Here is a 26,378-nt window from a genome sequence, read left to right as displayed (position 1 = left end):
TTTGTTTCCAGTACAGGATGTTATTAAAAATATTATTGATTTTGAATGGGATCACCCGGATAAGAAGCCTATTCTTTCCAGAAGAATCAAGAGGATGTTCCCCTTCCCAGGAGAACCACTTTATCTGTGGATGAAGGAGGGTCCCTCAAGGACACGACGGAAAGAAGACAAGATGCCTCATTAAAAAGAGCTTATACGGATGGGGGTGCGGCTTGCATAGCTATAGCTGTTACCTCTGTAGCCAGGGCTAATAAAATCTAGCTTCAGGACTTAGAAGATGCTCTTAAAAAGGGAGAAGACAAAGACTCTCCAGTATGCTCCTAGATGTCTTATTGGCCAATGACTTTATGGCTAAAGCCTCTATGGATTCAATTAAGTTAGCTGGAAGATTCATGAGTTCTTCAGTGGTTGCTAGAAGAAGTCTGTGGTTGAGACATTGGAACGCTGATCTGCAATCTAAACATAATTTGTGTTCTCTGCCTTTTAAAGGTAATCTCCTCTTCGGAGCCAAGTTGGACCAAATTATTTCCAAAGCTTCAAAAGCAAACACTGTTTAAGCTTGCAAGACTCACTTCAGATTCAGATCAGATTCAGCGGTAAAAAGGTTAAACTTTCCTGCCTGCAGTCAGAAGAACGTGTTCCAAGAGAGGGAGCAGAGAGCTCTTGTTTACAAAGGCAGAGTTAGTATAGCAACTGCTACTGTTACCACTACCCGCAATAAATGTTTTGCAGTAAATCTGCTGAAGCTTTTTTCCTACTTTTTGGATTTTTGCAGTTGTATTTGGTTGCAACACAGAGCAACAACTAGGAGCTAAAGCTTTTTTCGGAAGTATTTTATACAAAGTTCACCAATAATTTTTTTATTTTGAGCAACTGCCTATGCGATCGGCTCATTGGAGGATTGACTGTGGGCGTGGTTAAAGAGTTCAGTCATCTGCTGCGTAGAGAAGAGATTCATCTCAAGTGAGCATGCTCATTAAAACGGCTTGGAGCAGGGCATGTGCACCACGCCAGGCAGATAAGGACATTCTGAAGGGAGGGGGGAGAGGGAGTTATCCAGCTCTGCAGTGAGAGAAACTCCAAGGGATCACTGCAGCTTCAGTGTTTGCTTCTGAGGGACAGGAGTGGCAGGTATTTAAACAGTGCTGTGAGGCTTTTCTCTGCTAAAATTTTTGGTTGGGGGGTTGACATGTCCTTTAAAAGACGAGATCAGAAAAATTAAAAAAGAGCATGAAAGTTTGTGAGCCCCATCGCCTCCAGTGGGAGGAAGGCTTTCCTTGTTCAAAGCGATGTGGGCACATGGATTTTGGATATCATATCCAGAAGGATACCGGCTAGATGTCATAGACACAATATATTCTTTCACGACTTTGGACAAGCCAAGATTAGCAGAAGAGAGACTTGCTTTGACAAAGATTGTTCAGGATTTTTTAATGAAAAGAATTATTGCAAACGTTCCATCAAGTCAAGAATTCTAAGGAATCTATTCACATCTTTTTCTCAGGAAAAAAACGGAGACTTCAGAGCGATCCTAAACCTCAAGGAACCCAACCAACATTTGAGGGATGGAGACTGGCTAGCAAAACTAGATTTGAGGGACGCTTATCTCTACATTCCAATATGGAGGGGGTCACAGGAAGTTTTTGAGATTCAAAGTCCTGCATCAACATTTCCAGTTCAGAGCCCCCCCTTTCGGATTATCCACAGCTCCCAGAATCTTCATGAAGGTTCTGGCTCCAAATATTGCCAACCTAAGATTAAAAAACATCGAGATTTTTTCGTACCTGAATGATATTCTGGTGACAGCAAATTCCAGGGAAACACTAATCCAACATTTTCAGCTGGTAAGCAAGTATCTTCAAAGCTTAGGATGGATAATCAGTGGGGAGAAGAGTTCCCCTACTCCGACTCAATCCCTGGAGTTTCTGGGAGTTGTTGTGAACAGTTTCATTCGATCTGAGTCTTCCTCCCAGGAATCCGATAATACAGAATTGTGTGAACACTCTCATCAATTTTCCAATAATAACGCCGAGAATCTGTCAACAAGTCTTGGACATATTAGGATCCACAGTGGATTGTGTGAAATGGGCCCACATTCACTCCAAAACCCTTCAAGGCGATTTTATTCTGAAGGGGAACCACGATTTTCAGCATCCAAATGAGATCATACAACTTTCTCAGGAGATGTTACTCTCCCTGAATTGGTGGCTCCTGAAAAGCAACCTGAGTGTACCTATCAGCCTTCTCTCCCCAACTTGGATAATTATCACCACAGATGCCAGCAAGTGGGGTTAGTAAGCTCACCTGGGGAATCTGAGATAGACAGGAAAATGGTCTCTATTGGAAATTCACAGATCATCCGATTGGAAAGAATTGAAAGCCATTCAGCTGAGTTTGTTGACATTTCAGCATCAGATTCACAAAAAAGCAGTCAAAGTCAAGTTGGACAATATGTCTGCAGTGAGATATGTGAACAAACGGGGAGGCACCAAGTCGAACTTGACATGGACTTGACATGATAGCTATGTTCACATGGGCGGAAACTCATCTACTGAATCTGACAGCAGAACATATCCCTGGTGTACAGAATTTGACAGCAGACAGGTTAAGTCGGTGGATGCCTACAGCAGGATAATGGGAACTTCACCAACTAGCTTTTGAGATGATTCAGACAAAGTGGGGGCCCTTTTCCCTCGATCTGAGGTCAAGCAGAAATGCAAAAATGATGCATTATGCTTCATGGAAACCAGATCAGAAAGCAGTAATCATAGACACTTTCTCCATGAGTTGGAACTTGGCAAGAGCATATGAATTTCCCCCCATTCCATTGATTCTTTAGGTTTTAAGGAAAATAAAGGAGGATAAAGCGGAAGTGGTGCTGGTAGGACCATGGTGGCCATGAAGGTCTTGGTTTCCCCAGAAATTACTTCTGTCAATAGGTCAGTCACTCAGACTTCCGAATTGGCCGGACCTTCTCAGCCACAAAGGTGTCTTGCACCCTTGCCCAAAGAGACTGGCATTAACGGCATAGTTGTTGAAAGGCTGAACCTGGAATCTGCAGGACTTTCAGACAGATCCATATCCACGCTTTTAGCAGGCAGGAAGCCTTCTACTATTCTTAGATATTATTCCATCTAGGAAACTGGAATAGAGAAATGGGTCCAGATCCCATGAAAACCACAGAAATTCAGATTATGGAGTTTCTCCAAAGAGACTGGGGATTCAGCATCTCTACTCTCAAAACCCATGTCACTGCTATTTCCCACTTTTCTAAAACCGTCTGGACTTGGCACCCAGAATTAAGCCTAAAATCCGCTCTCAAGTTCCTCCTTGGAATCTAGTTAGGGGATCGAGAGTGAACCACAGGCTTTATCCATATCTGAGGGTAAACTTATGTTTTTGCAAGACAGAGTCATTCTCAGAACAGCAGACAAGTTGCTTCCTAAGGTTGTATCGGATTTCCACACCAGTCAAGATATTGTCCTGCCGGGGTTCTTTCAGAATCCTAGATCAAGAAGCTATCTGAAACACTGTGGATGTTTAAAAGGTGTTTAGAAGTGTACCTATCCTGGGTTACGTCTTTCAGAGAAACCAACTCCCTTTTGGTAATTCCCTCAGGTCTCAAAGCTGGAACTCAACCTTCTAAATATACTGTGGCCAATTGAATCAAACAGTGCATTTGGCTCGCCTATAAATCGCAATCCAGTTCAGTACCCTCATCTATCAGAGCACACTCGACTAGGACTATGGCGGCATCTTGGGCATTCCATGCCAAGGCATCTTCTGAGGACATTTGCAAAGTGGCTACGTGGTCTTCTCCTCACACCTTTGTTAAACACTACAAGTTTGATTTGTTTATCCAAAAATCATCATATTTTGGTACAGCTGTGCTGCAATCAGCTTTTTCTATTGAGTAAACTTTCCCACCCTTAAATTCTTGTGGTGCTTTTGTACATTCCATAGTTGCCCACTGCCATGTGGAAGGAACAGGAAACGAGAAAATCATATCATACTTACCGAGATTTTCTTTTCCTGGACTGGAACATGGCATTGGGGGAGACTCCTGTAGTTCAAAGATGGCGGCCGGGGGTGGAAGTAAGTCTTTTATTTGGTATTTCCTGTCCGTCCACATTGCAGGAGGGATTAACCCATAGTTGCCCACTGCCATGTTCCAGTACAAGAAAAGAAAATCTCTGTAAGTATGATATAATTTTCTCGTGTCTGCTTGTTGGTTTGTTGCCATCCTGTTCCCCTAAAAAAAAAACTTCTTGAGCCTTTTCCATTCTGTTGATCTGTGAACAAATAGGAGAAAAGCCAGCAAAGGAGCCTTCCGAAAACTCACAATCACAATCCATACTAGAAAATCTCACTGGTAGTGGAGCTGCGAAATCTGCCTAGATCACACTCTGATCACTCCCTTTTACTGTAAAGTGTAAAAATGAAACAGGGTAAAATAGATAGGCTAAAAAAAGTTTTCAATATAGTTAGTTTGCCAAAAATGTAACCTATAAAGGCGAGAGTTTGCAGATGTCTAATATAATGGGCATTACACTACTTCCTCCTTTACAGTTGTTCAGTTAGTTTGCTTTTGACCTGCGTGCTCACCAACTAAGTGAACAGTTATGTTCCATTTGCCCCCCCCTAAAGTCACTGACTAAGAGGTTAGAGAGCTGAACAGGGCCGCCATCAGGGGGGCACAGGGGGGGACAATCGTCCCGGGCCCAGGCGTTTTTAGCTTTAAAGGGGTCCCGGCCGTGCTAAAGTTTTCTTAGCTCGGGCCCCCTTTAATCAAGTCGGGGCCCTGCTTCCTCCGGCTCCGGTGGCGGCCTTCGCTATGTGCCGCTATGGGGCGCAACCTTATAAAAGCGCAGAAGTAGCAGGGAGCCGCAGGACATAGCGGAGGACACCACGGCAGGAGGCAGCAGGCAGCTGGGGGGAGGGAAGGTGGGAACTGGCAGATGCTTGGGGGCCCTGGGGGAAGCTGGAGGATGCTTTTGGGGGGGCTTGGGGAAGCTGGAGGATACTTTGGGGGGGCCCTGGGGGAAGCTGGAGGATGCTTTGGGGGGGGGCTGTTTAGGGGGGCCCTGACCACCAAAGTTTTAGGGGGCCCTAGCCTGGCTAGCAATGATTTAGGGGGTAACTGCCCTGGCACCAATGCAAAACGTAACTCCTGGACACCAATGTTTTAGGGGGGCCCTGGCTACCAAAGTTTTATGTCCTTTGTATTGATGGGAGGGGTCACTGGGGGAGGGGCCATTGGGGGTGTGGGAGGAGGGGGGCCCAGAAAACTTTATTGTGAGGGGCCCTGTGATTTATGATGGTGGCCCTGGAGCTGAAAACAGTAAGTTTAGTTTTGGCTATTATGTTAGATACCTGCTCACTCCAGCTTTTATAGATTACATTTTTGCCTAATTAACTATTACAAATAATTTTCATTTTGCAATCTATTTTACCCAGTTTCATTTTTACACTGAACTGTTCCTTTAAGGAAGAGACATAAACCACTACATTGCAGGTCTCCCATTCCTTAGAGGGAAACTATCATGAATGGGAATCTGCTTAACTTGGCTCAATACTGACTGGCATCTTGTGTTCTGAGCAGAGAGTAATGTGATTGGTCCAACTATCTTTCCTATCTGATAGAAAACCTGAAAAAGACTTTAAAGAAGGTCTAAAAATTCAACACCATTCCCCCTTACATTGTCTGACACTTTCCATCTCGCTTACCTGTCACTAACAAACACCTAGAACTTTATTTCTTGGTTATTTATGAGAAAAACATGACAGAAGCCACCTATCACTTTCTTTTTTTTGAGCAGCAGCATTGAGTTATTTAGCAAGAAGGCCCAGCATTTTGAAACAAACATGCCAAGTGAGCTGGCAGGTGATGTGGGAGTTGTAGTTAAACAATAGCTTTAGGGCTCTGCATTTTTCCATTAAACTAAAATTTGCCATTAATAAAAAATTATAAATAAATGTTGTTGGAACAGTAACTTGTGCTACTGTCTGTGCAATAACATTGTAGTCATTCTTTATAATATATGACCTATTCCTAAGAATACATGGACTGGCTTTAGGCTAAGGCTGATGCCACACGAGGCGTAGGGCTGAAATTTTCGGCAAGTGGAAAAACGCTTGCTGAAAATTTAGCCCTACGCCTGCTACTTGTGCCTGCACCCGAATGAATGGGATACGCTCGGGTGCAGGCACATGTAGCCGATATACGCATGAAAACGCGAGACTTTGCATTCTCTCGCGTTTTCGTGCGTATATTGGCTACATGTGCCTGCACCCGAGCGTATCCCATTCATTCGGGTGCAGGCACAAGTAGCAGGCGTAGGGCTGAATTTTCGGCAAGCGTTACGCCTGGTGTGGCATCCGCCTAATGCCACACGGAACGTATTCTTGGCAAGCTGAAAAACACTTGTCAAGAATACACGCTTTTCTGCTTGCTGAAAATATCCGCCCTACTCCTCGTCTGGCATTAGCCTTAGCAGAGTAAATGCTACAGACTGACCAGGTGGGCCTGATTAGATTCAGCTGGCTAATCAAGAAGCCTGAAAGCCTGGCTAGTCAGTCTACAGGAGAGTTCTGACTGAGAGACATAGGTATCTGTGAATCCAACATACAGGAATTTGTGCTTCTACACAAACAGATGCCTGTGCAGAGGTCTGTTATATTGCTGCAATTGAGTGTATAAAAGAGACTTCCTTCATACTAGTTACAGTGAAGCATCTATCATTACACACATGCCTGGCTGTTGAAGTAAGATCTGATTCTGCATGTGTTAATTGCAGGAGGGTGACTGGCAGCTGATCTAAGTCTGCTTGTGAGCAGCACAAAACTCTATTGCAAAAGAGCCTGAAGTACTGTGTATATGTGGATATAAACAATAAGCTGCTTTACTGTTATATGTACAAATGCAGCTTCATCATCGCCCAGCTTGGCTCCATTCCTTAGCTTTTCCTTTGCAGAAGTTTGCTGTTTAGGGATGTGGCCTCATGACATGCCACAGCAAATCAGCTTTCACTCTGTCAATCACACATTTCTGCATCACTGACTGACCATGAAGCCAGAGATTCTGGAGGGTGGGGGATGGGAGACTGCTTCAATTATTAGCCATAACTTTGAAACAATGCAAAAGTTAAAACCTATAAATTGTCAAAATGTTTGTCTAGACTATATTTTTAATACTATAAAAACATTTTTCATGATAGTTCACCTTTAAGCTTAATAGAAGACCATAAGTCCTTTTGTGGACTGTTCCTCACAGAATTAGAAAAAAGAGAAGCAATTATGAATCTGCCCACCCAAAAAAACCCTAGACTTGTTCCAGGCAGCATGGTATAAATTACACATTGATTTAATTGCCCTAAGCTGCTGGACACACCCGATGTGTTGAGGGATTCTGGCTCTTTTTCCCTCCCTCCTTCCTATTAGTCTGCAAATGTGTATTCAAGACGAATACATCAATCGTACATCACCCCTATAAGGCCAAAACAGAGCTGAGGGCAAATGTCCCACGCCCTATGGTAATTCTTTGGAACTAATCAGTAAAACAGTGCTCTCTGATCAAACTGACATACATTGCCAGAGATTCTCCTGGGAAGTTTGAAAGTTCTAGCTTCCCTGGCTCGAAGGCAATTCTGAGGTGACATTTCCTGATTTCCCATAATGGCTTCACCCCCTATCTCTTAGGGGTGGCAGTATTTGGTGCTTATGACCCAGTGCAAAACTATAAGAAAATACATGTGATATGATTTTCCATGATGAATTGAAACTTTGGGCAACAATGCTTTATTTGTTCACTTGTTTTTCTTTTTGCAAAGTTATAAATCAAAAATAAATATATATATATATTTTTTTTTTTTTTTTTTAAAAGTGGTGTAAATGCAGTCTCCGTATTTACAAGTAGAAATCTGTCAAAAATCCGACTCAGCTGCCACTTTTCATTTTGTGGTGAAAAAATGGCAGTTTAAGACACTTTTGTGACTATTTCATTTAAAGGACAAAAATGGAAGAGAGAAACAACATTTAATTGTCATTTTCTCCCAACATTTTTAAAATGGAGTAAAGTCCAGTGTAACTCCGTCCTCAGCTCTGCATTGATTCCTCCAGTTTCTAATCACCCCTATTTCAGGGCAGTATAAGGGGATGTATTAGTTCACTAGTATGTATTGGCACTTACAATGTAGCAGGAAATCGATCACTCATCCGCAAAATCCTTTGTTGTATTCCCAACGCTTTTCATCAGTATCCAATATTAGATACACTATTTAGTATAATGTGTTGTCCATGTGCTTCATGTATATGGGTAGCAGTGTTCATAATGACTAAGGGTCTACCTTTGGCAGCTGGGTTTATTATGATGTCCTTATTTTGTTTTAGTGATATTGATGGCATTACTTTCCAGAGTAGGAATATTATAGTTTTGTTTGTTTTGATTTTCAAGATTGTTGTTGTGACTCTGTCTGAAGTCTTCTATGCAGTTATCCAATGTGAGATTAATATCAAGTTTGGGCATCCCAGTAGATCTCTTCATGTTGTGACGTGTAGTGTACTTGGGCTTCCCACTGGATGTTTCACGGTTTTCCCTTGTCATGAAAATATTCCTTCAGAAAAACTTTTCTTAAGAATGCCTCCATGTCACTTCATAGGGCAATTTAGTCTAGATGTTTAGTAGGGCAAAATTTAGAGTCCCTTAAATAGAATTTAGAGTTAATGTTTGTCAGGTTTGTAGGAATGGAGATTAATCGCATATTTTGCTTGGTTAACATTTTGTCTTTTTTTGTGAATTTATACCTAAATCACTGTCCTGCTTTCTAGATGCAACCTTACCAATGATTTATACCGATGAAACATTATGTATCCTTTTGAATCACATGTTGCTTACACATGAAAACATTCTGTTATCTTTTGCAACTGTTGTGTGGCCTGCAAGCAAGGTTTGTTATTTTTTATTACCCCTGAATCTGAAGGACATTATAGCAATGTAGATTTGAGGATACAAATGGATGGCATATTCTCATCTGCAGTATTCCTGATATGAAAGAAAATATATTTAATTGTGGGTGGGATCTGATGTTTCAGTGCAGTGCCAAGCCAAGCTAGCCAGCCATCTCACCAACACGTGTGCGGAATTTGTTCATTCACTCATTAGTTCTCGCATGTGCACTCATTTCTTCAGGCTTGCATTACCAAACAAGTGGTGAATGAGTGCTATTGTGCTCTCTGCACTAGCAATGCCCCCCCCCCAAGTCGTGGTAGAAGCCACGCCCAAAGGGCAAGTGCTTTTATGTATGTCATAGAACTCCAGAGGGCGCATGTCTTATACTAGGTAGGAAGGGCATTATTTGGAACTAGAAAGGGAAGTTTGAGAACAAACCTCATGTTGGTTTGAAAAACGTGAAGTCGGTAAATGAAATCTGACTCCATCCAGTTTTTCTAACCTTTCTAACCTTGGTCCATAGTTGTATAGTAAAAGCCACTGTGTGGACACTGGCTTTAATAGTGTCTGAATGGCAACAATTTAAATTTCCCCACCGAAAGGCAATGAGCTGGTCACTCCACCCACTTTTTCTAACCTGGAACTGCAGTTACCCACTGACTAACTGCAAAGTTTAGGGATCCTAGGATTAACAGCTAAAGAATGGCAGCAGTTTAAAGGAGAAGGAAAGGTAACAACTAAGTAAGCTTTATCAGAAAGGTCTATGTAAATACAGCCATAAGCACTTACAGTAATGCTGCACTGAGTTCTCTATCAAAAGAAACACAGGATTTTGTGTAAAAGGGTATCTGATTGGCTGTTAGTGGCCCAACTACTTGTCCTATTTTTGAACTGTAGTCCCCCAGTTACCAACTCTGCAAAGTTTGGGACTGGGGCATAAATATTGTGGGACTGACAGCATTTTACACTTCACCATTAAAAGTAAATAGGTGAAATGTGATTGGCAAGGCAAACACTGCTTTTAATAGCAATTATATATACAAATAGCTCAAAAATCATTACAAATTTGTAATAAATGTATATTGCAAAGCTGCTTATAATTTTGTTTTCTTTTATTAGGCAAAAAATTATATTGTGCGTTGCCTTGGCAGTTAGTGGCTCTGACCACTTTTTATAAACTTTAGTATTAGTCCCCCAGTGACCAACTGTGAATAGTTTGGGTACACTTGCATTGAACATGTGAAAATGGCAGCACTTTACATTTCCCTTTTAAAATCAATTATATACATCTGATTGGCTCTCTTTGGCTCCACCCACTTGTTTTAAACCTTGCATTATTGTCACCCAGTGACTAACTCTGCAAAGTTTGGGGACCCTGGCATGAATAATATAAGAATGGCAGCATTTTAAATTTAAACCAAAAAAAAATTCAATAGGTCAAATCTGATTGGCTGTTGGTGGCCCCGTCCACTTTTTCAAGCCTAAAAATACAGTCCCCTAGTGACCAACTGTGAATAGTTTGGGGACCCTGGTGTTAATACTGTGAAAATTGCAGCAGGTTGAATTTCCCTATTAAAAGTCAATAGGTAAAATCTGAATGGCTGTTCTTTTTCTAACCTTGAACAGCAGTTACCTGGTAACATAGTAACATAGTAAGTTGGGTTGAAAAAAGACATACATCCATCAAGTTCAACCATAATGCCTATATATAACCTGCCTAAGTACTAGTTGATCCAGAGGAAGGCAAAAAACCCCATATGAAGCCTCTCTAATTTGCCGCAGAGGGGAAAAAATTCCTTCCTGACTCCAAGATGGCAATCGGACCAGTCCCTGGATCAACTTGTACTAAGAGCTATCTCCCATAACCCTGTATTCCCTCACTTGCTAAGAATCCATCCAGCCCCTTCTTAAAGTTATATAATGTATCAGCCAGTACGACTGATTCGGCGAGGGAATTCCACAACTTCACAGCTCTCACTGTAAAAAATCCTTTCCGAATATTTAAATGGAACCTCCCTTCTTCTAAATGGAGTGGGTGCCCTCGTATCCGTTGGAAGGACCTACTGGTAAATAAAACATTAGAAAGGTTATTATATGATCCATTTATATATTTATACATAGTTATCATGTCACCTCTTAAGCGCCTCTTCTCCAGTGTAAACAGACCCAACTTGGCCAGTCTTTGCCCATAACTGAGACTTTCCATACCCTTTACCAGCTTAGTTGCCCTTCTCTGGACCCTCTCTAACTCAATAATGATCCGTTTGAGCACTGGAGACCAAAACTGAACAGCATATTCTAGATGGGGCCTTACCAGTGCTCTGTAAAGGGGAAGAATAACCCCCTCCTCCCGTGAATCTATACCCCTTTTAATACAGCTCAAAACCTTGTTTGCCCTTGCAGCTGCTGCCTGGCATTGCTTGCTACAGCCAAGTTTATTATCTACAAGGACTCCAAGGTCCTTCTCCATTATGGATTTGCCTAGTGCAGTCCCATTAAAGGGTATACGGGGCTTGCATATTTTTACATGCCAGATGCATGACCTTACATTTATCCACATTAAATCTCATCTGCCACTTAGCTGCCCAGATTGCCAGTTGCTGCAGGGATGTCACATCCTGGATAGAATTGACTGGTCTGCAGAGTTTTGTGTCATCTGCAAACACTGATAAATTACTCATAATACCCTCCCCTAAGTCATTTATGAACAAATTAAACAAAAGTGGACCCAGTACAGAACCCTGAGGGACCCCACTGAGAACCTTATTCCAAGTAGAGAATGTACCATTAACAACCACCCTCTGTACCCGATCCTGTAGCCAATTTTCTATCCATGTGCAAACGTCTTCACTAAGACCAATAGACCTTAGTTTAGAAAGCAGTCGTTTGTGGGAAACAGTATGAAATGCTTTGGCAAAATCCAAATAGATTTTATCTACTGCATCCCCACTGTCCAGCTTCTTACTTACCTCATCATAAAAAGCAATTAAATTGGTCTGACATGACTTGTCCTTCATAAAGCCATGCTGATTATTGCTCATAATGGCATTCTCCACTACATAATTTTGAATGTGATCCCTTAACAAGCCTTCAAATAACTTGCCCACCACGGATGTCAAACTTACAGGCCTATAATTGCCAGGCTGAGATTTTACTCCCTTTTTAAATATAGGAATGACATTCGCCTTCTTCCAATCCCTAGGTATCATACCTGATGAAAGCGAGTCTGAGAATATCAGAAACAAGGGCCACTGCAATTCTGCCCCTAGCTCTCTCAGTACCCGAGGGTGTATTCCATCTGGCCCAGGTGCCTTGTTTACATTTATCGTTTGTAACCCTTTAAGCACCATATCCTGTGCCAACCACTGTGTAGTTGGAGCTGAGGCAACAGTGAAGCTATTGGGTGGGACTTGGCCCACTGGCTCCTCTACTGTATACACAGAAGAAAAGAACTGGTTAAGCACATCTGCCTTTTCTGTATCCGCTGTAACCATATTGTTACTATAACTCAATGGGGCCACACCCTCAACCTGAATCTTTTTACTATTAATATACTTAAAAAACTTTTTGGGGTTAGTCTTGGCCTCGGCCGCGATGCGCTCCTCATTTTCTATCTTTGCCTTCCGGATTGCTGTTTTACAACACTTGTTATAGTGTTTATAATCATTAAACGCAGCTACTGTCCCCTCTGACTTATATTTCTTAAAAGCTTTCCTTTTTTTCCCTATTAACTTCTTTACCTCAGAGGTAAGCCACATAGGGTGATTCTTAACACTTCTACTTTTTCTTATTAATGGAATAAATTGAGAACAGTAATGATTTAATATCATTTTAAATGACAACCATTTCTGCTCTGTGTTTTTATCAGAAAACATAATGCCCCAATCTATGCCCTGAAGCGCTGCCCTTAAGGAGCTAAAATTTGCCTTCCTAAAATTCAGTGTCTTTGTTGCCCCTGTGTAAATTTGTTTCCTGCACCAAACATCAAATGAAATAACATTATGGTCACTATTACCCAGGGGTTCAACCACTTGCACATTTGCTATACGTTCTGGGTCATTAGAGATCACTAGATCTAGTATAGCATGGTTCCTGGTTGGCTCCTCAACAACTTGTGACATAAAGTTGTCATGCAGCAAGTTTTTAAACTTGTTCCCATTTACTGTCCTGGCACTACTATTGCCCCAGTCAATATCAGGGTAATTAAAATCCCCCATTATTATCACTTGCCCCAAACTAGCAGCCTTTTCTATTTGCAACAGGAGCTGGGCCTCCTCCTCTTCGCTTACATTAGGGGGTCTATAGCATACCCCTACAATTAGTTTGGTAGATTCTTTAATATCTGTGAGAAGCTCAACCCATAAGGATTCAGCTCCCTCTGTTACCCCCATCACTTCCTCCTTAATATTTGCTTTTAATTCTTCGTTAATGAACAGACACACTCCTCCTCCTTTTCTATTGCCCCTGTCCCTCCGAAACAATGTATACCCCCCAATATTAACAGCCCAGTCATGAGACTCATTCAACCAAGTTTCAGCAACACCAATCGCATCATATTTACGCTCCAACGCCAGTACCTCCAGCTCTCCCATTTTACCAGTCAGACTCCTTGCATTGGTAAACATACATTTAATACTGGTTCCGGAGTGAGAATGACGTGTAAACAACTTATGGGCCTCCCTGCCATTATTAGTATCCCGAAGCAAGTCTCCTCCCCCATTTTCCCTTACTATGCCCACTACCTCATCTATCCTGTCTACCACAGAATTTCCCGCTGCACCCTCCCCCCCCCCACTCCTAGTTTAAAATCTCCTCCAACCCGCTAGCCATCTTTTCCCCCAAAGCAGCTTGCCCCATCATCATTGAGGTGCAGCCCATCCCTGGCAAAGAGCCTGTAGCCAATTGAGAAATCAGCCCAGTTCTCGAGAAACCCAAAGCCCTCCTCCCTGCACCAATCTCTCAGCCACGCGTTAATCTCCCTAAGCTCCTTAGCTTCTTAATGTTGCTCGTGGCACAGGTAATATCTCTGAGAAAATTACCTTGGAAGTCCTCGCCCTCAACTTCGCACCTAGCTTTTTAAAATCGTTCTTGAGGACTTCCCCCCCCTCTAAATTTGTCACTGGTACCTATGTGTACCACGACCGCTGGGTCTTCCCCAGCCCCTCCCAACAATTTGTCCACTCGTTCCACCACATGCCGAACCATAGCACCAGGCAAGCAACACACAGTTCGGCATGTAGGGTCTTTGCGACAAATTACCCTATCCACCTTTCTAATAATTGAATCCCCTACAACTATAGCCTGCCTTCCCTTCCTAGCACTACTCCCCCCACCTGTATTAGAGGTGCCGGCTCCCAGGGTGCTCTGAGAGTCAGCCCGCTCCATACATGCTAGCTCAGAGCTGCCTTCCCCAGCACCTTCACCTAAAGCGGCAAATCTGCTGGTGACTAACTTTGCAAAGTTTGGAGACTTTAGTATTAAGTATTATTTAAAGAATGGCAGCAAATTAAATTTAAACCAATGAAAGTCTATAGGTGAAATCTGATTGGTTTGGGGACCCTGGCATAAATAATATAAGAATGGCAGCATTTTTTCTAACCTTGAACCATAGTTACCTGGGGAGCCTGGCGTTACTGTGAGAATGGCAGCAGGTTGAATTTCCTCCTTTGAAAGTCAAAAGGTAAAATCTGATCAGAATGTGTGATCTATGCTACCAATGGCTAGAGCTGCAGCAGGCAGCTGCTATATTAAACAAACAGAGGGTGCTGTTGATTAGGTTATGGTAAAGCTTTCTGCACAATAAATATACATAGTAACAGTGGTAAGTGGTAGTAAGTTGGGTTGAAAAAAGACATACGTCCATCACGTTCAACCATAATGCCTATATATAACCTGCCTAACTACTAGTTGATCCAGAGGAAGGCAAAAACCCCATCTGAAGCCTCTCTAATTTGCCGCAGAGGGGAAAAAATTCCTTCCTGACTGCAAGATGGCAATCGGAGTAGTCCCTGGATCAACTTGTACTAAGAGCTATCTCCCATAACCCTGTATTCCCTCACTTGCTAAGAATCCATCCAGCCCTTTCTTAAAAGTTATATAATGTATCAGCCAGCACAACTGATTCAGGGAGGGAACTCCACAACTTCACAGCTCTCACAGTAAAAAATCCTTTCCGAATATTTAAACAGAACCTCCCTTATTCTAAACGAAGTGGGTGCCCTCGTGTCCGTTGGAAGGACCTACTGGTAAATAAAACATTAGAAAGGTTATTATATGATCCCCTTATATATTTATACATAGTTATCATGTCACCTCTTAAGCGCCTCTTCTCCAGTGTAAACAGACCCAACTTGGCCAGTCTTTCTACATAACTTTCCATACCCTTTACCAACTTAGTTGCCCTTCTCTGGACCCTCTCTAGCTTGCACTAATGTGGCTAATCTTTCCTTCTTATTTAAAAGAAAATTCCTACTTGTGCACTCTCTTATTAACCCCACCCTATTCTGTCTTCATCTTTGTCACACTATGTGGCCTGACTGAATCCAGACCCTGGACTATTTACAACCTACCCTAATTACTTTTGTTATCTCTATCAATCTGTAACTTCCTAATTTATTGCCCATGAACCTTTTTCTATGATCTAACAGTATATATTCTGTGCCTTTACTGCTTTCCTGATGAAGGGGCCTGGGTGCTCCAAAAGCTTGCAATTTTTACTAACTCCGTAGTACATTTTCTGCATTTTCTTCAATGGCTCAGTACAATATCTTGAAACCATCAAGATAGCTGAAAAATTTATGTACCCTTCTAACCTGCAATTTAGGACCCATTCAGGCATTTAAATGTGCATATGCTTTCTGAACATATAATAATTTATAAATTGCATTCACATGCATATGCATTTTTTATGCAAGTAACTGTGAGGGCATCTTTGTGAGCATGCATAGTTCTGATTTAATAAATTTCAATGCATTCATGTAAGGAGTAGGGAGAGAGGATAGAGGAAGTATGTTACCAAAGAACATGTTTACAAAAAAGGAATCGAGAAATGTTGTGTTTCTTTTGATAGGACTCTGGACCTTTTCTGTGAGTGCTTATGGCTGTATTTACATAGACCTTTCTGATAAAGCTAATGTGTCCATCTCTTGTATTGGTTGTTGGGTTCTGTCTGCTTTGTATGTAAATCTGTATGTATACCAATTTATTGTACTGTGCTGTGGAAGCACTTTATAAATATATTATAATATAATAATAATATTGTGCTTGGTGTGCCCAAACCTATGTATAAAACAAGGACGCTTAAGCTGCAGTCTGCTGCCTAGGATCACTGACACTCATCAAATATGCAGATTAATTGGATGTAAATCTATATTTAATTCAGACCAGTGACATTAGCAACTAGATGACTGTTAAAATGCCAACCTTTAAAAAAGTAGAACAAAAAGCAAATATTTGGAATGTGAAACAAACGAATAACATTTGTAATTTTTGGCATTTCACTCTGCAGCATGGTAAAAGTTTAGTTTTAAGATAAATGTCCCCTTTTAAGGGACAGGTGCTTTTATTAACTAATTAACAAGTTTGCATGTACTCTAGATTTCAAAGATACAAACTCCATGGGCAAAACAGTAAGCCATTATGCATTGTAAAATATTTTTACAGAATATCCTTAATGATGGAGTGATGTGACAAAATGTATAATTACTGATCCATGCATTTGATTTAGCTACACTGTGACCAGCATACAAACTTTTTCCAATATTCTGGCTTATTGCATTGGTTAAATGTCCTTTCCATTCCTGTTTAGATGGAAAGTTACTTGATTCTCTATGGAAATATAATAAATACATGCTTATATTTGCACTTTATCACCTCTACTGCACACTTCTTAAGTTTAACTTATTAATTGGTATTGTCATTTATTTAATTCTGTGCTGTGATCATTGGTTGCACTGCAATGTTTTATCTTTATTTAGAAACATCTGTGTTTTAATTTTCTTTAAAAAAAGTTCAGATTTAGTCATATCAATATTGACTGAATTGAAACACCTTGCTGTGCAAGCTATGAATGTTTTTTTCTGCTTGGATCTTTTCTTCTTACCTCCAGTTATGCTGACTTGGCTCTCCTCTGTCTGTTTAGCAGTGGGAGACATTTAGCGAACGCTCTTCAAGCTCACAAACTCTGACCCAATTTGATTCTAACATTGCACCAGCTGATCCTGTAAGTCAATCACTTAGTTTGCTTGTTTGGAATTAATAATTGTATTAACACAAAGTTCTTTATGTTTTATATGCTTGTATAAAGTTTTTTGCATGACAAAGCCACTTTGTCTAGTGGTGGACAATTTTTGTATGTTGGCATATAATTTGCTTAGTATTGGCAACAAGTAGGAGACTCCTTTTTTCCCCTTCAGTAGCTTTGCTTTGTTGTCAGTTGACTAGAACAAGTAAAGTCACATGGCAACAAGGAGTGTGGCCATAAATCCTGATATTTGGCTGAATTCAGGACTTGGTGCATCCTTAACTATTAGTTTTATTTTATTTTGCATTTATACCAGTTTCCACTAAATGCAATACACAGAAACATTAGTTTTACACTCTATTGCAATTCAAATTCCTTTAGGGCTTAAGTCCACAAGCGTTTTTCACGGATGGTGGTCTGATCAACAAAATGCATGCAACCAATCGGATGTAGTCACATGTGTCAAAATATAATGGGATTAATACAAAAATTGGATGCATGAACTACATGTCATTTTTTCCATACAGTGCAATATTGTTGCATCCGGTAGTAGCGACTTTTTTTTCTTCACATTGAAATACATTGACTGTTGTGTGTAGACACAGAAACAAATTTTTTAATCAGACACTATGGCCTATGGAGATTACATTTTGTAGGATCCTACAAAATTTTGTGGTATTTTCTTTTACATGGAGAATCAGATTAAATCTGGCCCACAAATCTGATAAAAAAAGCTAATGGAGTTTAGCCCTTAGGTCTGTGTCAAGTAGAGCATTATGATTGCATTACTTGGTAGGTAGGTATCAGAAGGAGACCATTCGAGCCAGTGAATTCCAGCTCATTATATTAGTAGTTATGAGCAACCGGCAATGCTTCCCATACAAGTAAATGTTAAGCAATTGTTGCTGAGAAATGGCAATAATGATACTGTGTGCCAAAGCCTAAAAAGTCCTATTTATTTTATTTTTAGGTTTGTTTTTATTTAGCTGATCTTTAAAGTGTTCAGTTAATGATGTTAACACAGTGTAATTTAAAATTGTTTATTATTGAATGTAAATGTAGTCTATTATTGCACCTCACTGCAATGATAATAAGTGATATAAAATTATCTATGGGATATTAAAGGTAAACTATGTCCACGAAAGTTGCAGGTATATTTTAATATATTGTATAAAATATCCCAAATGTAAAACATTGCTTCCTCTAAATAAACCATTGTCATAAAAATATTCTTTTTATGTTGTAGTTACCACTGGATAATCCTAAAAAGAAAATTGTGTGTATAAATGACACACACCCACCACCCACCAACCCACTAGCTCCTGTCATTTTCAGGAAAATCAGTTGCCAGCATTTAGCCCACAACCACCAAAGCCTCTGTTCCCAATACTAAAATTAAATGATAGGGGCCAAAATGTAGCATGGAATGCTTGTGCCACACTGGGGACTTTCACTCTCACTTCAGGTACTCAGTGGGGGTCATTTATCAACACTGGGCAATCAAATTGTTGTATCTAGTAGAATTAAGTCTACAACAACTGGACTTTTCTGAGTCCCCTCAGAAAAAGTCCAGTTGTTGTAGACTTAATTCTACTAGATACTGTATATCATGAACTGGATGAATGAGAATCTCCATAGATGAAAATCAAATTGTTGCACTAATTGTTCTACCAGCAACTGATTTGTTGCTATGGGTTACTTTACAAATTTGCCCAGTGTTGATAAATAAGCCCCAGTGTGTCATGGAATGCTTACGGCCATATTATGTCATGAAATGGGGTCTTAAAGCACTAGTGAACTTTTTGTGTCTGCTGCTATTCCTACCATGGAAAGAGTGTGTCTTTGTAAAATGGGCATGGTTTTTAGAGGTGTGGCCAAAGTCAACAAATATCACTGTGCACAGCAGATTATGCTCCTATTTCTATTTTTCAAATTTCTTAAGCCTACTAAGAGCCAGGACCAGGAAGTTACAGGAAGTGAAACTGGATTAATTTTCTTGTTTAGTGCGAGAAATAAAAGATATTTCTTAATTAAAACTATACACAAAAAAGTATGTTCAGCACATGCCCTTTGTATACAGCTTATGTGAAAAGAGTTGTATACTGCTATGGATTTTTAGTTATATTTTGCCTGTCTTCTACTATGCACACAATACACACACACTGGGCACTTTCTTTGCAGCTGCCAAAAAAATGTAAGCCCTTTTTTGTATTTGGGGTACATACAGGCCACACACTTTGGTATATCTATCCATATTGGGCTTCAAACTGTTGATTACATCAGGATGTTCATCATTAGGGTGCTATGTACGTAAGAAATTGTGTGAGATCAATGCTACACATTGCAATATTTTTTTCAGAAATGCCATAGTAACCCTTAAATTTAGCAAAGCTTTGCAGTTTGGTAATTTAGAATAATAATAAAAAAACAACAAAACACAAATACAAGAGTATTGTAGAAATGATACCTATATTGGCTAACTATAAAAATACATTGCAAGCTTTCGGAGCTCTAAGGCCCCTTCATCAGGCAAAATACAAATGAGAACTGAAATGGCACAACATTTATACTGATAGATCAGAGAGAAGTGTTTACAAGCAATAAATTAGGAAGTTACAGATAGATAGAGATAACTTGTGAAGATAGTGAAAGTAATTAAGGTTTATTAGGGTGGGTTGTAAATAGTCCAGGGGTCTGGATTCAGTCAGATCAGATAGTGTGACATGAAACCTGACCCCAAATTAAGGCCCTGTCTTAATGTGTTAAATAACTCCATACATTTGAATTCATAGATCTTCCTTTCTCGTTCAGATCCAAAGTTCCCTTTTAGAATTCAAAACAAAAACTGTAGTACCGTGTTAGCCAGTGTCAAAAATAATAATAAAAAAACAACAAAACACAAATACAAGAGTATTGTAGAAATTATACCTATATTGGCTAACAATAAAAATACATTGCAAGCTTTCGGAGCTCTAAGGCCCCTTCATCAGGCAAAATACGTTCCTTTTAGAATTAACACCTTCATGCCCTGAAGCCTGTGGTCCTGATTGCAGAAGTGTTGTCCCACTGGTGTATCACATGCTTTGGTATTGATTTTATGTCTGTGATGGTTCATCCTTGTGCGCAAGTTTTTGCCCTGTTTCTCCAATGTACATTCCTCCTGTAGGACACTTAGTACATATGATCAAGTAAACAACATTGGAGGAAGCACATGAATAGCAGTCCCGAATGGTGTAGACTTTTTGTGTATTCGGTATTGCAATTTGATCTTTGCACAGGATGTATTTGCAAGTCTCACATCTTTTGCTGTTGCAGGGAAATGTACCTGCTTTAGTTGTTTGGGGAAGAGCACTTCTAACAATCATTTTCCTCAGACTGGGTGGTTGTCTATAGGACAGAAGGGGTAGTTCAGGGAATATCTCCTTTAGTCTGGTATCTGTATGGAGCATGGGCTGCAGGTCCCTGGCTATTTTTCTTATAATGTTCAGCTGTGGGTTGTAGGTGACTACAATTGGTACCCTGTTGATTTCTATTTTTTGTTTGTAATCCAAGAGTGTGTCTCTGGGTATTTGAGTTGCTCTGTGGATCTGATCATCAATAACCTGTGGATGGTAGCCCTGATTAACAAAAGTTTTCCGTAAGGAATGGAGATGTTTATTTCTTTCATCAGGATTTGAGCAAATCCGGTTGTATCTAAGAGCCTGGCTAAAAACAATTGATTTTTTAATGTGATGTGGATGGAAACTGTCCCACCTAAGATATGCTGGACGGCCTGTTGGTTTTTGGTATAGGGATGTCTGTATGATTCCATTCTTGATGTAGATAGTGGTATCCAGGAAATTGATGTGTGAAGAGGAGTGGTTGAGGGTAAGGTTAATCGTGGGATGAAATTGGTTGAATCTTTGGTGGAATGTCAATAGTTCCTTTTCTGATGCTGTCCATATTATAAGTATGTCATCTATATACCGTAAATAGGTCAACGGTCTGGTGTTGCAGGAAGCCAGGAAATTTTCTTCTAAATGGGCCATAAACAAGTTTGCATACTGAGGTGCCATTTTGCTTCCCATAGCACTTCCCATCAGTTGGAGGTATATGGCATTTCCAAATGAGAAGTAGTTGTGTGTTAGTATAAATCTGATTAGTTGAAGACAAAAAGGAACACCAAGAGCCCCAATGGTGTAATATGTTTTTACAAGGAGTAATGGTAGAATAAACAAATAAATACTCACAAGCCAGGGTTACCAATAGGCAACCACTGTATAGGCAGGTGGGGAGATTGTCCTGACCCCACTCAGGAATAAGAAGTCGCTCTCTGTAGAAGGAAGAAAAATGGGGATGACACCCCTCCACTCAGGGTGGACTCGGTATAGTGATAAGACAAAACAGAGGCGCCAAAAGGATAAAATTAGCTAAAAACACTTAAAAACCCAATGGGTAATTCAGAAGAGGTAGTAGTAAGCTTACCTCCTCCAGGCAGACACCAACAAAAGTGGTAATTTTCAGTAATAGTTTATTCACAACAATATTGCAACGCGTTTCGCAGGCATTTCCTGCTTCATCAGGCAATGTAGAATAAGCACAAAAAAAACTAAAAACACAGAGACAGGCAAGTTATTATAAAACATTGTTGTATACGGCTGTTCAAATTATGGGGAAGTGAAGATACTGATGTGAGTGATGTATGGAGGAGTGCAAATATACGGTGAATAATAACAGTTGGGGGGGAAAAAGAAAAAAAGAAAGTAGGGAAAGGAAAGGTGCAGGAAGGGAGTGAGGGGAGCCCTTGGGCCAAGTATATGGGGGGGAAAATGAAAAACAACATGGGGAAGCAAGTGCTGATGGACATGGGGGATGGGCTGTTGGTATATATTAATCTAAATGGGAAACAACATGGGGAAGCAAGTGCTGATGGACATGGGGGATAGGCTGTTGGTGTATGATAATCTAAATGGGAAACAAAGTATCTGGGTGGGAGACATAAAATTTAAACTATATGGGAGACATAAAATAGTAACATAATAAAGAACGTGAACTAAGGTATATTTAAAGCAAGGGGATGTAGTACAGATAACTAAAACAACAAAAAGAAATCAATAAAATTAAGATAGAGTGAATGAAACTTACCAGTGTCTTTGTATATACACACCAGGAGCCTCTGTGCTGCTTGAGGACACCTGAGCGTGTTATATAGTGTGGCTAATTGAAGGAAAGTGTGGGGGGAGGGGGAAACTAATTCACAGCACAGTGTGACTAATTAGAGGGAAGACAAACAGGAAATGGTGTAGTCATATTGGTGGTGGAAAATGGATAGTAGTATGAGCGGCCATTTTTGTTGAGGCTAATAAGATGTCATAACCAATGAAAGTGCAAAGGAATGCATATATATATATAAATATACAAATTAAAAAATACACACATAAAGCAAACCTGATGTAAGAACTCTAAACAATGTTGAATAAAAATGTAAATATAAATACCTGGGCCGATATAAAAAAATTGAGGGATAAATATCACGTAATAAAACAACAAAATCAGTAATAATAACAACAAATGATAGTAATCGTAATGATAATAATAACATAGTAATACTCCATAAAAAACAATGTACATAATAAATACAAATTTTGGTATGGCGTGCAAAACTATGCGGGCGTCCACGCAAGAGTATGCAACCAAATATGCATATTCCATTTTCCAAAATATTGCAAAGTGATATAAATAATCGGTCATAAAAGCATCAAATATATATAAAAAAAAAAGTAATAAAACTACATAAAAAGGCTACTACAAGAAAGAACTAGTAAAAGATAAAACGGAACAATATGGCATATGGAATAATACAAGATGAATTAATAGAGTTTTTAATTCATTTTTTTTTAATTTGTATATTTATATATCTATATGCATTCCTTTGCACTTTCATTGGTTATGACATCTTATTAGCCTCAACAAAAATGGCCGCTCATACTACTATCCATTTTCCACCACCAATATGACTACACCATTTCCTGTTTGTTTTCCCTCTGATTAGTCACACTGTGCTGTGAATTAGTTTCCCCCTCCCCCCACACTTTCCTTCAATTAGCCACACTATATAACACGCTCAGGTGTCCTCAAGCAGCACAGAGGCTCCTGGTGTGTATATACAAAGACACTGGTAAGTTTCATTCACTCTATCTTAATTTTATTGATTTCTTTTTGTTGTTTTAGTTATCTGTACTACATCCCCTTGCTTTAAATATACCTTAGTTCACGTTCTTTATTATGTTACTATTTTATGTCTCCCATATAGTTTAAATTTTATGTCTCCCACCCAGATACTTTGTTTCCCATTTAGATTATCATACACCAACAGCCTATCCCCCATGTCCATCAGCACTTGCTTCCCCATGTTGTTTCCCATTTAGATTAATATATACCAACAGCCCATCCCCCATGTCCATCAGCACTTGCTTCCCCATGTTGTTTTTCATTTTCCCCCCCATATACTTGGCCCAAGGGCTCCCCTCACTCCCTTCCTGCCCCTTTCCTTTCCCTACTTTCTTTTTTTCTTTTTTCCCCCCCCCAACTGTTATTATTCACCGTATATTTGCACTCCTCCATACATCACTCACATCAGTATCTTCACTTCCCCATAATTTGAACAGCCGTATACAACAATGTTTTATAATAACTTGCCTGTCTCTGTGTTTTTAGTTTTTTTTGTGCTTATTCTACATTGCCTGATGAAGCAGGAAATGCCTGCGAAACGCGTTGCAATATTGTTGTGAATAAACTATTACTGAAAATTACCACTTTTGTTGGTGTCTGCCTGGAGGAGGTAAGCTTACTACTACCTCCTCTGAATTACCCATTGGGTTTTTAAGTGTTTTTAGCTAATTTTATCCTTTTGGCGCCTCTGTTTTGTCTTATCACTAAATCTGATTAGTTGTAGAGTTGGCATTGTGGACATATGAGATTTTTCAAGGAAATACTGGCAGGCTGCAATACCATCTTCATGTGGGATGTTGGTATAAAGAGACTCCACATCCATGGTAGCTAGGATGGTGCCGTTTGGAAGTGGACCTATGGTAGCCAGTTTGTTTAGAAGGTCAGTAGTGTCCTGTATAAAACTGGGTGTTCTCTTGACAATTGGCTACAGAATGTTTTCTATCCAGCCAGATATGCCCTCCGTTAATGTTCCAATATCAGAGATGATGGGTCGTCCTGGGTTGCCTTCCTTATGTATTTTTGGTAACATGTAAAAAGTACCAATTCTGGGGTTAACTGGCATCAAATCCATTAAGTGTGTCTGTGAGGGGGAGAAGCTACTGATGACCTGTTTAAGTTTCTTTGTATATTTATGAGTTGGATCCTCTTCTAACCTTTCATAATATGTGGTGTTAGACAATTGTCTATTGGCTTCTTTTGGTAGTGTCCATTATTACCACGGCACCCCCTTTATCAGCTGGTTTTATTATCAAGTCTTTGTTGGTTTTCAGAGCCTGTATAGCCCGTTTCTCCTGGATACTAATATTGTGAGTCAACTTTCTTTGTTAAGTTGACTCACAATATTAGTTAATAAACCTTAATTACTTTCACTATCTTCACAAGTTATCTCTATCTATCTGTAACTTCCTAATTTATTGCTTGTAAACACTTCTCTCTGATCTATCAGTATAAATGTTGTGCCATTTCAGTTCTCATTTGTATTTTGCCTGGTGAAGGGGCCTTAGAGCTCCGAAAGCTTGCAATGTATTTTTATTGTTAGCCAATATAGGTATCATTTCTACAATACTCTTTGTATTTGTGTTTTGTTGTTTTTTTATTATTATTTTTGACACTGGCTAACACGGTACTACAGTTTTTGTTTTGTAATTTAGAATGAAATATGTACCCATTTTTCATTCAGGAGAATGTGTACTTTCCAAAAAGATATAGTTTTCAAGGGTTTCAAGCTTTTTTGTCAGCTTTACTGCACATAGAGGGGTACAGCAGGCAATTAGTTTTTGAACTAGTTGAAATGTAAGCCATGAATTTAGAATGCACAAGGCCTATTTTGGGGTCTCTACATGCCATGTACTTTGATAAACTGATTTACATTGGGCATGAAACTGTTCAGTGGACCCCTGGAATTTATATTCATAAGCTCCTAGGTGATTTTCAGAAATTTTAGCAAAAATGCTAACATCAGGAAAGCTTCACATTTTGGTAGTTTGAAGTTGAAAGATTTGTCAGAATGTGTACTTTGCAAAAATATATGGCCTTCTGGGATAAATGTAGTTTTTTTTTTGTTTTGTTTTTTTTCGCTTTACCCCACATAATTTGAAGTAAATGTGTTGATTTTGCAGTAACTGAAACTACAAAAATTATAGATCATATGGGGCTATTTTCATTTTGGGGCCCCTACATTCCACATACTTAAAGGAACAGTAACATCAAAAAAGTTTTTTAAAGTAATTCAAATATAATGCGCTGTTGCTCTGCAAAAAACTGGTGTTTTTGCTACAGAAAATAAGCTGCTGTGTAGCCATGGGGGCAGCCATTCAAGCTGGAAAAAAGGAGAAAAGGCACAGGTTACATAGCAGATAACTAGTAGATAAGCCCCATATAATGGGGGTTTATCTGTTATCTGCTAAGTAACCTGTGCCTTTTCTCCTTTGAATGGCTGCCCCCATGGCTACACAGCAGCTTATATAAACTATAGTAGTCTTTCTGAGGCAAACACTCCAGTTGTAGCAATGCAGGGCAACAGTACATTATATTGTAATTACTTTTATACACTTTCATTTATTGGTGTTTTCTTTAAGTAAACCTATGCAAGTTGGAAATCAAACTGTTTAGTACACCCATGGCAATCATATTTAGGATGTTTTATCTGGTTACCTAATTACCTGTAGGAAATAATATGCTTAAGTCAGAAATCATAAATCCTTAAAACTATACATATTTGGTATAAGCACATTTAGGGAACATGGTACTTCAGTTGTATTTTCTGATTTATCTTGTTGTATTTTTGATATATGTATTTCTGTTAAGGATACACACACACACATATATATATATATTGTTCTACCTGCAGCCAATCACTGATTGGTTGCAATGTGTTACTGCCCACAGGCAAATTTGAATATGCCTATATGTTCAAAAAGTGTCTGACAATATAAATACAAGAAGTGCCAGATTGGCTGGCAGTTAATGGGTTAAAAC

At 39.7% G+C, this 26,378-nt stretch overlaps 1 protein-coding gene across 1 annotated transcript in view; it reads left to right on the top strand.

Annotated features, from left to right (window-relative positions):
* The window catches only part of reps1 (RALBP1 associated Eps domain containing 1), a 253,687-nt gene that overhangs the window by 137,649 nt on the left and 89,660 nt on the right, over window positions 1-26,378 (top strand). Inside the window, 1 exon segment of the mRNA NM_001045730.1 lies at window positions 17,088-17,168. Within this exon segment, the coding sequence (NP_001039195.1) occupies window positions 17,088-17,168 (81 nt within the window).

The sequence above is a fragment of the Xenopus tropicalis genome, chromosome 5, assembly GCF_000004195.4.
Source record: "Xenopus tropicalis strain Nigerian chromosome 5, UCB_Xtro_10.0, whole genome shotgun sequence".
NCBI classification, from domain to species: domain Eukaryota; kingdom Metazoa; phylum Chordata; class Amphibia; order Anura; family Pipidae; genus Xenopus; species Xenopus tropicalis.
The sequence above is the reverse complement of the archived record's forward strand: the minus strand, read 5'-3'. Positions and strand labels throughout refer to the sequence as shown.